The sequence below is a fragment of the Ursus maritimus genome, unplaced genomic scaffold (genome assembly GCF_017311325.1).
Source record: "Ursus maritimus isolate PB19 unplaced genomic scaffold, ASM1731132v1 scaffold_8, whole genome shotgun sequence".
NCBI classification, from domain to species: Eukaryota; Metazoa; Chordata; class Mammalia; order Carnivora; family Ursidae; genus Ursus; species Ursus maritimus.
Window position 1 is genome coordinate 77,760,321 of NW_024426996.1, and position 12,427 is coordinate 77,772,747.

A 12,427-nucleotide genomic window follows, 5' to 3' on the forward strand; every position below is an offset into this window, starting at 1 on the left:
CCCCCGACCCCCGCTGACGTGCGCGCGCCCGAGCCTCGTTCTACGAGCGGCGTGATCGTAAAGAGGCACGGCCGTGTCGTGAAAGGGGCCGCAACTCGCAGGGCGCTGGTTGACGGCTGGGGACTCCATTTTGTTCGCGGCTTCTCTGCTCGTAAGTCGCTCGTTTCCGTGGCTTCTGTGAGGCGAAAAGTTTAAAAGGGGTAAAAGTTTTAAAGAATATTCTGGAACTCTGTTGGTAAGCCTAGCGAGTCTCCATTTTCTCTCCGCAGCAGACGCCGATACCGCGGTTCCGGAGAGGCGGGGAGAATGCGGCCCTTGGACATCGTCGAGCTGGCGGAGCCGGAGGAGGTGGAAGTGCTGGAGCCCGAGGAGGATTTCGAGCAGTTCCTGCTTCCAGTCATCAACGAGATGCGGGAGGACATCGCGGCCCTCACCCGGGAGCACGGCAGAGCCTACATGCGGAACAGGAGCAAGCTGTGGGAGATGGACAATATGCTCATCCAAATAAAAACGCAGGTGGAGGCCTCGGAGGAGAGCGCCCTGAACCATCTGCAGAACCCCAGCGATGGCGTGGAGGGCAGAGCGGCCAAGAGGTGCGAGAAGGCCGAGGAGAAGGCCAAGGAGATCGCGAAGATGGCAGAGATGCTGGTGGAGCTGGTGCGGCGGATAGAGAGAAGCGAGTCGTCCTGAAGGAGCGCGGGCGGTAAGGCGGGAGGCGGGCGGGGCCGGGCCCTCGCAGACCCTCGGTGGACCTCGGACGAAACCCGATCCGTAGCGGTCCGCGGGGCTGGAGGCGGGGCGCGGGGGGAGACGTGAACGCGGGCTCGGTGTGGACCCCGGGCGGGAGGAGGTCGCTCGTCCGTATTCCTGACGCCGGTAGTTGGGGAGAAGGAAGGTTGGAGTGTGTGTGCTCGGAACCCCAAGTCACGGTTTATTACGGAACGCTAATCTGCGGGCCTTTAAGGAAACTGTCACGCCAGGGGCCCCTGAGCGGGGGGAAGAGAGAGGGAGGATTATCCGCGGGAAGGCCGTTACTGGACGAGTTCAGATTTTGCTAGAAGGCTGGAGAGGGGCAGGGGACATCCCGAGGAGCTGGCGTCCTGCATGATGGAATTTGTGAGGGGTGTTGGTTGATGTTTTTCTTCAGGATTTTAACCTCCTAATGAGGACTTTCTCCCACCTGCGCCTTAGGTTTCCAGCCAACGGATTCTGGTCAACTGATGGAGATTGGCTGACATCCTTGAGAAGCTGAAACCAGAGAGCCTTTTGTTTTCTCTTTTTTTTCTCTGTCTACACTCTGTCCTCACTTACACTACGTTTCTGCTATGGTCTGTGGTTGATGACCTCAAAATAAGTTCTGACTGTTCAATGTTTTTGTTTGGGGAAGTAACTTTTATTTGGAAGATGCTCTCGCACGAGAATTAGGGCCTAGATTGTAAGCTCTTGCAGCAGTCACAGTTGTTCCTGGGCTTTGGTTATTTCTAAATGTTGAGGTGCTTTGTGCTTCCGTGTGTGACTTGATAGCTCCCTGGAACTTTGAGTCTGTGTCACGTGAGACTCAAGAGTTGGAGGTTTCCAGCTCTGGAGGTGCTGAAGGAGCTGCGTTACTTCTAGAAGATTACTTCATGCGGCAACTGCTAAAGAAGCTGAAGGAGAAGGGACCAGACTTCAAGTGGGAATGCGAATGGAGCTGATCTGGCTAGGACTGATGAATCAGAAGGCGGCGTGGAGGATGGTAGTGTCTGTATTTTGGGACTTTGATTTCTGTGTGAGACCAAAGGAGAAGAGATGTATTTTGTTCAAAATTTAAATTTTATGTGGCACACTATCTGATGTAACCTGTCTGGTCAGTTTGTTTGGACAACCCAACTCAGCTTTATTTGATGTGGAATCTAGAAGAGGAGGCAAGATCTTGGGTTTTGTACAAGTTGATGTAATACTCATACATTTCAGGGGATTCTGGGCATAAAATGGAAGAGATACTTGCAAAGGCTCTTGAGGGGCTGAGAAAGGAAAGGAGGACTGTCTGCATTGGACCCTAAACTGAACAGGGACTAGGTATTTTTGAAGTTCATAAGTCGTCCTGCTCTAAGTTCATTTGAGTAGCAGCCCTGACAAGTATTTGAGGTCAAAACCCTACCATGTGTAATAAAAAGAAAAAAAAAAATGACCATGTTAATAAAAGTATTCATTTGCTTGAAAAGACAAAAGATGTAAAAAGTTATTGACTAAAATTTTGTTTGTCTCAAAATGAAATCTTGCTCCTTGATTGTCATTGCCAAATGGAAGATGAATTTCTTACGGTCTTTGAGGCCCTTGGTAAGCCTCTGGTCATGGGGAAGGTTTATCTCTGCGTGCTATGATAGGAACTGGTCGAGGGAAGGAGAGACTTGGTTCTTAGCGTAGGAAGGGACCTCTTAAAGTCCTGTGATCTGGGCCACTGCCTTCAGAGAACCAACTCAGAGTACTTTAGTCATCCAACCTAAATGATTAGAACATTAGCCGTCGCATTAGCAACATTATGATAAGTCATAATCACTCCCTCCCAGCACCTTCAGAAATGAAGGACTTACTCCCCAGCTGCTGGAAGTACTGCTGACAGGTCAGCCCTCTTGAGAAGATCCTCTGCTTACGAGCGCTACCTTAGCCAGGTTCATCCCCCCTTTCTTGGGTGGCCGCATAGACCTGGCGTCTAAGAGCTCTTTTCCCTCTCAGCCCAAGTTGGAACGACTTTGAAGAGCATCTTTGTGAGCTCCCTGTGGGGTCTGCCGAAGCGCTCGATAGGACTGCCTCACAGCCCCACTTCTCTGCCGCTTACGGACCTCCCCCTTCCACAGGTTCTAATCCCTAATAAACCTAACCCGCACTGTGATTTTCATCTTGAAGTCTGCTTCCTGGGAAGCCCAATTGGTAAGTGTGAAACAGTAGGAAACCCTGTGTGTGGCAAGCTACATGTCACGTCTCTGGGAGAGTTAAGCATTTCAGAGCAAATAACTGGTGAACTTGGCTTTGAAAGATGAGTATAGCTTCTAAGAACAAGAAGAGAACGGACATCCAGGCACAAGGAACAATGTGAGAAAATTCCAGAAGTTGCAAATTTTCTCTATGGGTCTTAATGGCAAGAAGTGGGTAGAATAAAATTATGAACCAGGAAACAACAACCACCAAAAAAGTTAAGTTTGGTGATTTGCTAAAACTAGGAAATTAACGTTGGTACAATACTACTAACTAGACGAGACTTTATCTTGATTTCACCAGTTTTCCAGTAATGCCTGTTTTACTGTTTCAGGATACCACATTGCATTTGGTTAGCTGACTTAAAATGAGTGACACAAATGACACAAAATTCAAAAGATAAAAAAATGAACTGTTCCTATCCCCATCTTCCCAGTTGCCTTCTAGGAAAACAAACATTTATCAGTATCATATACCTTCCAAATATGCATATTTGAGTATATCCATAAATGACTCTCCCCAACTTTGGGGATTATTTGGGTTTCTTTTGGTTTTTACTTTGATGGTAACACACTGTATAACCTGTGAATGTCCTTTGTGTGCTTTTTTTCCACCTAAAACTATGGTTTGAACATCTTACCTTATCTAAACACCTAGATCTGCGTTCTTTTTTCCAGTGGCTACATGGCGTTCACTGTTTATTGTCCTATAAATTGTGAAGTAGTCAGATGATTCTTAGAGGTTTGAGAACTTTCGTCCTGAATTACATTCAGTAACTCCTTGCTTAGTTCCTCCTTCTTGTAAGAAACCACCAACTCCAGTGTCCCCAGCCCCTGCAATCTATCCTGGATTGCCAGCAATTGGAGCAATCAAATCTCTTCCATTTTCTCAGCAAAGAATGTTCTAAGGAACCATTCTGAGAGGCAGTCTTACGGGGTGAAATCACATCATTGAGTATGACCAGAGTTGCCAGAATTTTTTATTATATATTTATATGTCCTTTATAAGCCCCGGGCTCTCTGTCCTTCCGAGTTCCAGTCGTGGACAGCTATCCGGAAAGGCCTGCTGGGGTTCTTGGCCAGGTTCTCTCCATTGCACGGCCTGCCTGAAGTTGGAACCTGTTTTTGCTCGGGTACTTCAGGTGTGCCAAGTGTCCTTTTATATCAAATGCTATTACAGAAAGAAGCATGGGGGCTGTGGGAGCATAGAGCTCCGGAAACGCATCTGAGAGGAGATAGGCAGTACTATGTAACAGAAGTTCTGATAAGAAACGGAGGCAAAGTATGCGGAATGTGCACAACCTGCAGGTCTCGCGCTTAGTAAGAATCAGGCTGGGGAGACCACAAAGTACCCCTACAGAGGCTTCTGCATCTATATGTTTCCTCAGCTGACATGACCCCGGGAAGGAAAGCAAGTTTAATTCCAGTGGACGTGGCAGGACTGACAACAGCCAAGGATTCAATCAACACTTGAGGCCAAGCATTAACAAAAATGACTCCAGGGGCGCCTGGCTGGCTGTCAGTAGAGCATACAACTCTTGATCTTGGGATCATGAGTTCAAGCCCCACGTTGGCTGTAGAGGTTACTTTAAAAAATAAAGTGGAAAGTTATTTAAAAAGAAAAAAAAAAGACTCCCAGTGAAGGGAGGACACTCCAAGGAGTTCTTAACCTTGCTGAAGATAAAAAAAGGTCTTTGAGTCCTGGCCGCCATGGAACAGAGCGACTGGGGAAACAGGAGATCTGGCTCCCAGCCATCCTGCTACTGCTGTCTGGGTGATCTCGGGCAGATACTGGCTTGTCTGAGGTTATTTCCAGCACAGACATTCTGTGTGACTTCTGGAACTAAAGCTCACCTGGAACAAAATACTGTAGAGACCACCAGTGCACACTGCACTTCCTAGCCCCCTGCTGGGTGAGTGCGCATAGGCGGGAGAGAGAGGGAGAACGAGAGAAACGAATTCTAGCCAGTGACTTGTCAGGGAAAGTAGCACATGTGGCATCCAAGCTGGAACCCCCAACAGGAGACCCTCCAGAATTCAGGAACCCGCAACATTCAAGATGGTGGTTGATCATCAGCCTATGTTCCTTTGGTAGGTGTAGTTTCCCTGCCCACCTATGATGAACACGTAGAACAAACAAGACCTGAGTTTGTTCTAGAACTTAGTTGTCCCCTGAGATTTGGGGATTGTTATGATGAAATGAGCCACACTTAGGTGACTGATGATGATACTTTCACCCTTTCTTCCTCTCCTCATGCTTGATGAAAGGGTTGCCCTCCCTTCTCTCTAGGTCCAGAGCCTCATTTGTCCTCACATCCCTCCCACTTGCTCAGGGCATTCATTTCCAAACAACAATCTTCTTCATTCATTTGTAGCTGTTCGCTTTCTTCTGCCCTCATACGACTCTAAGGTGAAAAAGCCCAAATTCAGTCCCTGGTCCTGGAAACTTCCCCCTTCCAGGTAGCAGATAAACACGGAGTGGGCTGAGTTTCCACCATCTTCCAAAGATAAATGGGGATTTGTTACCTGGTTAACACTATGGCCAGATAAATAAATCCATCCACCGCTTGCTTCAGTGCTCCCCAAAATAGGTGAGGGATTCCCCTAGTCAATTCTATATTCCTCTTTTCTGATAATGCTCTGTAGTTCCTGTCTCCTGTTTACATCCCCATTCCTCCTTCCTTCACACTCCTTGGTTCACGAAATCCTCCATTCCATTATTCCCAAACTCACCCATATTATTCTTGGCCTCTTCAAAGAATGTTTCTTTACCACCTGTGACAGCTGCAACTAGACTCCCCCAAGCCCTGGGCTTTCCTGCAGTTCCGTTGGTGATGGTCCCTAGCAGCACGCAACTGATCAAGGGCTGCATTTTTGACAGTGGGGGAAAGTGGGGGCAGAAAGAAACAAGGCGTAAAAGGTCAGGGTTTTGACGAGGACATTGTCACAGCAATGGATGGCATACATTGAAGGAATGGGTGGGGAAATGAAGAGCAGGAGAGCTACACGAGAAAGTAGCTGTTAAAGTGAATTGAAGGATCAGTGAGGTTAAAAAGAAAAGGTGTGGGTGACTATCGTGCAAATGTCACCTAGGAGGATGGGGACGTGGTCAGAAAGGAGGAGGGCTGAGCAGATATCGAGCAGGTTCGGAGCAATAACAAGCCCCAAGTCACCCTTGGAAATGAGCGGCCAAGGGACATTGAGGAGCTCATCAGATGTGAGGAGGCCAGGGGCCTGGGGGCCCAGGTATGGAATGGCCATGGAACTCATCCAAGATGATGACAAGACATGCGGTGGAAAGGAAGGCCAGGAGCTGGGTGCCAAAGTGTACAATGAATGAGGGGGATCCCACTCGGGAGGGGGGTCGGAGGATGATAATGGGAGGGAGGGAGAGAGGGTGGTCAGAGGAGCAGCACACACTCTAAAGGAGTGCCACCTTAGACAGGAGGGAGGACACGCAGTGGTATAGCGATGGCCAGGGGAAGGGCTGGCCCCAAATCCTGATCGAGGCATGAGGAGCATGAGGAAACCAGCAGCTTTCTCTCTATGGACCTGAGGACCATGTGGCACAATTCTCTGGGGACGGTCCAGCAAGGGGCAAAGTGGGGTGGAGGGCAGGGAGCCAGGCAAGGGCTCACCAGTTCCTACAGGACCTGGAGAGGGTTTAGGGGTGGAGAGCATTATGGGAAACTTGTCCTAAGAATAGTGCCCTAGGTGGATTTTTACTTGGTTCATCGATGGGACAGACAGGGGTGACGAGCACGGTAAATTTAGTTCTGAATGTAGTCTGAGGGCAGATGGGCATGGCCTTGGCATGACCATCACGGCAGAGCCAAAGAAGTGGCAGCTGGAGGTTGTCAACTATGCTTCCTACAGTAGCTTCTTTGAAGGAGATGTAAGAGGCTACCACTACTGGTTATTTGGGGTTGAAAATAGCAAGAGTTTCTGCATCCCAAACTGAAACCGTTGGAAGAGATGGCTCCAGATGGCACCTGCCTGGCTCAGTCTGTGGAGCATGTGATTCTTGATCTCAGGGTCCTTGGTTCAAGCCCCACATTGGGCACTGGACAGAGAACCTACTTAAATATATATATAATTTAAATATTATTTAATTAATAAATTTATTTATTTAATATTTAATTTAAATATATATATTTAAAAGAGAGAGATGGCTCCAGAAGAAGCCATCTTAGAGATGAGACAAGCCTGAGACCCCAAGGTCTTTCTCAAGCATGTTGGTGAAAGGTTCTTCCCCAGATAGCAGGTGCCATCCAAGCAGCAAAGACCAGATTACGATTGTCACCTTCTTATCAAAGACACTCGTTCCCCGTGGGCACCAGTGAGTTGAGAGAGTAGCGGAAGGACAGAGCACAGAGACCCATTAACAAAAAAACTCATCTTGACAACATTTCTGACTGCAATTACATGCACATTGGAACTGACTGAAAGTAAACAGAAAACATACTAGGGTTTTGAGGAAATTATACTGGCAAAGAGATTCCAAGCAGGGTGTGCTAAATTCTGTGGTTGACCAACTTCAGAGAAACAGGTGAGCCCTGCACCTGCAGGAAACGGGCTTCGAAGCTGCACTGCCCCCAGAAGGGCGCCCTTTCCAAGGCGTGTTTCATGTGTGGACTGGGAGGATTATAGCCAAGGAAGAGCCTCCCTGAGTGGCTCCTCCCGAAGACCACCACCAGGAGGCGCTCAGTGGGCTCAGCGGGGACTCTGATGGCTCCTCTAGGCCACACACCCGTGCGCTGCCCTTGGGGGAAGCTCAAGACAGGGCAGCTGGCTCCCCCCGAGGGACAGAACCACAGACGAAAGCTGCAGTCCTACAGCTCCGGTGCTGTACCACGAGCGCTCCTACTGTGTTCTGCTTGTTAGCGGCCAGTCCCGTCTGCACTCCCGGGAAGGTAGTCAAGTTCTATCACCAGCCTGACCCCCAAACTCAGGAAACTTCTAGTAGAAGTTTCTGCCTAGCTGTTAATCTTAGCTTTTAGAAACAAACTACAGACTGCTAGAACAGAAAAGGACACATTCGAGGAAGACACCCACTCAGAGGAATCAGAAAGTGCCAGAAGTGCCCTACAGTTACCTCGGCTTCGTTATAATGTTAAAATCCCCATCATCATCCCAAACCCTAATAGGGAGTCAGGGCTCTGGAGATTATTCCTCATGATTGTCTTATTTGTACAAAGATGACCTTGTGAGGCAACTCCCCCAATGTAGTCTCTATCTATAACTCAGCAGGGAGCAGGACCATGACAAGAGAAGGAGCAAAAAATCTGTGGATGTTCTTAAATGATCACAACTATTACCATTATATTCCAATGATGGTTTTTTATTTTTATTTTTTTTAAGATTTTATTTTATTTTATTTGACAGAGATAGAGACAGCCAGAGAGAGGGAACACAAGCAGGGGGAGTGGGAGAGAAAGAAGCAGGCTCATAGCAGAGGAGCCTGATGTGGGGCTCGATCCCATAACGTCAGGATCACACCCTGAGCTGAAGGCAGACGCTTAACCGCTGTGCCACCCAGGCGCCCCAACCAATGATGGTTTTTTAAACATCATAGATTTGATGGGGAGCCTGGGCGGCTTGGTCGATTAAGTGTCTGCCTTTGGCTCAGGTCATGATCCCGGGATCCTGGGATCGAGCCCTTGTAGGGCTCCCTGCTCAGTGGGGAGCCTGCTTCTTCCTCTCCCTCTGCTGCTCCCCCTGCGTGTGCTCTCTCCCTCTCTCTGTCAAATGAATAAATAAAATCTTTAAAAATAAATAAACAAACATCATAGATTTGAAAGAATCTAAAGATAAATCGTCAGCATTAGTAGTAGAGTTCAGCAAGGTTTCTAAAAACAAAATCAATACACGAAAGTCAGTAGTGTTTCTATTCACCAGGAAGGGAAAATATATTTTCTAAAAGGTGCCATTTAGTCCATCCATAGATGAATGGATAAAGAAGATGTGGTATATATATTAGATGGAATAATACTCGGCCATAAAAAAGAATGAAATCTTGCCATTTGCAACAACGTGGGTTGACCTAGAGGGTATAATGTTAAGTGAAATAAGTCAGTCAGAGAAAGACAAATACCACATGATTTCTCTCATATGTGGAAGTTAAGAAACAAAACACACGAACAAAGAGAAAAGGAGATAAACAAAAAAACAGCCTCTTAACTATAGACAACTAACTGGTGGTTGCCAGAGGGGAGGAGGGTGGCGGGATTGGTGAATTACGTGAAGGGGATTGAGAGCACACCTACCATGAGGAGCACTGAGAAATGACAGAACTGTTGAATTGCTATATTGTTCACCTGAAACTAATATAACACTGTATGCTGTGTACTGTAGAATTTTAAAAATAAATAAAAATTAAACCTAACTACCTCTCAAAAATTATAATCATAAAATCATTTATGGTATCATTTATGATAGGACCAAAACAACTTTTTAATGGTGTATTATTTTCTTAGGAATACTGTAATGGCCACAAACTGAGTGGCTTAAGCAATAGAAATTCATTCTCTCACAGTTCAAGAGGGTAGAAGTCAGAAATCAAAGTATTGGCAGGGCCATGCTCCCCCTTAAGTCTCTAGGAGAGAATCCTTCCTTGCCTCTTCCAGCTTCTGGTGACTGTTGGCAATCCTTGGTGTTCCTTGGATCAGTTCAGTCCCTGCCCCATCGTCACATGGCCATCTTCCCTGTGCCTCTGTGTCTTCATATGGTCTTCACGTAAGGATACCTGTCATTGGAGTTAGGGCCCACCTTAATCCAATATGGTCTCATATTAACTAATTACATCTACAAAGACCCTATTTTCTTTTTTTAAAAAACAGATTTTACTTATTTATTTGAAAGAGAGAGAGAGAGCACGAGCAGGGAGGAGGGGCAGAGGAAGAGGGACAAGCAGACTCCCTGCTGAGCAGGGAGCCTGACTTGGGGCTCGATCCCAGGACCCTGAGATCATGACCTGAGCCAAAGGTAGATGCTTACGGGACTGAGCCGTCCAGGTGCCCTGTGAACACCCTATTTTCAATAAGATCACATTCTGAGGGGAAGAGTGCACATGAATTTGAAGGAGGAGACACAATTCAACCCAGTACAAATGGCAACTGGGACAATTTTAAGAAAACATATGGAAAATCTTTCTGCATAAAATGATAAAATAATATTGCAATACATTACAGAACAACTAAATAGACTGACAAAATTGGCATTCTACTTCTTTTCCAGATTGGCCCAATGAGTCAATCCAATCCCAAAGAAATCTCACCAGGTGGGTCTGATTGTTTTGGTCAAACTTAAAAAACTAATTGAAAGTCAGAATAAGCAGAGAAGCCAGGACATTTCTGAAGAAGGAGAAGCAGGTGGGGGGACTTGTCATACTTAACCAGATATCCATACTTATAATAAATCTAATTTAGTAATCAAGTCAATGCAATAAAAGCCCAGAGATGGAGACTAATGGAACAGAATACAGACACGAGCAAATATGGAGGCTTGACACCTGACAGAGGTTACACTGAAGACCAGAGGGAATGGATAAAATATTCAGTAAGCAGGGCTGGGATGACTAAGTACACACATGGGGAAAACTGCAATTAGATCACTGCCTCAAACTTCGTCTCTGGATGGATTACCCACAAATATGAAAAAACAAACACTAAGTCTTTTAGAAGAGAATATAAAGGAACATTTTTATGACCCCAGGGTAGCCGAGGATTTCTTAAAATAAAACCAGGGGGTGGAAAAGCATAAAAGGAAACCTTGGTATTTTGTCTTCATCAAAACTAAAATATTAACTTGTACAAGAACTTCTGGAGCAGCATTACTAACAATAGTCAAAGGGTAGAGACAACCCAAACGGCCAGCAGTGGATGAATGGATAAACAAATTGTGGTATATTCATGAAATGCTGTTCAGCCGTAACAAGGAAGGAAGTACTGATACATGCTACAACTTGGATGAAAGCTCAAAAATATTATGCAAAGTGAAAAAAGCCTTACACAAAAGACCGCATATCATATGATTCCTTTTTAAAATTTTTAAAAATTAATTTATTATTTTTTTTAGTAATCTCTACACCCAATGTGGGGCTTGAACTCACAGCCCCAAGGTCAAGAGTTGTATGCTCTACTGGGGCACCTGGGGCGCTTAGTTGGTTGAGCATCTGACTCTTGATTTTGGCTCAGGTTGTGATCTCGGGGTCATGAGATGGAGCCCTGCATCGGACTCTGCACTCAGTGCAGAGTCTGCTTGGGAATCGCTGTCCCTCGCCCTCTGCCCCACCCCCCACTCATGTATGCATGAGCACACGCACGCGCGCTCTCTCTAAAATAAATAAATAAATAAAATCTTAAAAAAAAAAGTCTCATGCTCTACTGCTGAGCCAGCCAGGTGTCCCTATATGATTCGTTTTATATGATGTTGTATTCCTAAATTTATATGTGGAAGTCCTAACCCCCAACATGACTGTATTTGGAGACAGGGCCTTTGTCTCAGTCCGTTGTAGCCATTGCAACAAAATAACACAGACTGGGTAGCTTAAAACCAACAGAAACTGATATCTCACAGTTCATGGATTTGAAATAATCTAAAGATAAATCATCAGCATTCGTCGTAGAGTTTAGCAAGGTTTCTAGAAACGAAATTGCCTGGAAGTCCAAGGTCAAGGCACCAGCATGGCTGAACTCCGGTGAGGGCTCTCTTCCTGCTTCCTAGCCGGGGACTTCTTGCTGAGTTCTCACAGAGCACAAGGCGAAGGCAAATGTGTTGGGAAGCTCTACGGGGTCTTTCATAAGAGCATTAATCCCATTCAGAGGGGTCCGCCCTCATGACCTAAGCCCTTCCAAAGGCCCACCTCCTCACACCAAGCCACTGGACATTAAGATTTCAACATAAGAATTTGGCAGGGGAGGGGGACAACACAACATTTAGATCATAGTAGCCTTGAAAGAAGTAATACACGTTGAATGAGGCCTTAGGATGGAATTCTACTCCGGTATGACTGGTGTCCTTATAAGAAGAGGAAGAGACACAGGGATGCTCATGAGCAGAGAAGAGGCCATAGTGACGAGGTGGCCATCTGCGTGTGAGCCAGGGAGAGAGGCCCAGAAGAAACCAAGTCTGCCAACACCTTGATCTTGGACGTCTAGCCTGCGAACTGTGAGAAAAACACGTCTCTGTTGTTTAAACCACCCATTCTGCGGTATATCATTGTGGTAACTCTAGCAGAGTCGTAGATATGATATGATACGTCCAGAATAGGCAAATCCATGGAGACAGAAAGGGGATTGATTGTTTCCAGGGGATGAGGGCAGGGGAATGTGGAGCAATCACTGAATGGTAACGGGTGTTTCTGAGGAGTGATGAAAAAGTTTTAAAACTAGAGAGAACTGGCAGTTGTACAACACTGTGAATACATGAAATATCACTGAATTGTACACGTTAAAGATTTTAATTATTAATCT

General features: G+C 46.2%; 1 protein-coding gene across 2 annotated transcripts; it reads left to right on the forward strand.

The window, feature by feature from the left end:
- The first annotated feature begins 12 nt into the window (after nucleotides 1–12).
- LOC103676825 (MORF4 family-associated protein 1) lies at nucleotides 13–2,210 on the forward strand. Of its 2 annotated transcripts, XM_040625398.1 has the most exons (3): nucleotides 13–151; nucleotides 270–703; nucleotides 1,192–2,210. In XM_040625398.1, the coding sequence occupies exon 2, from the start codon at nucleotides 307–309 to the stop codon at nucleotides 688–690; it is 384 nt and encodes a 127-aa protein (XP_040481332.1). In that variant the 5' UTR covers nucleotides 13–151; nucleotides 270–306; the 3' UTR covers nucleotides 691–703; nucleotides 1,192–2,210. The 2 variants fall into 2 exon arrangements, with proteins under 2 accessions (XP_040481332.1, XP_008704276.1); XM_008706054.2 differs by lacking the exon at nucleotides 13–151 and having other exon boundaries at nucleotides 161–703.
- Nucleotides 2,211–12,427: the final 10,217 nt, after the last annotated feature.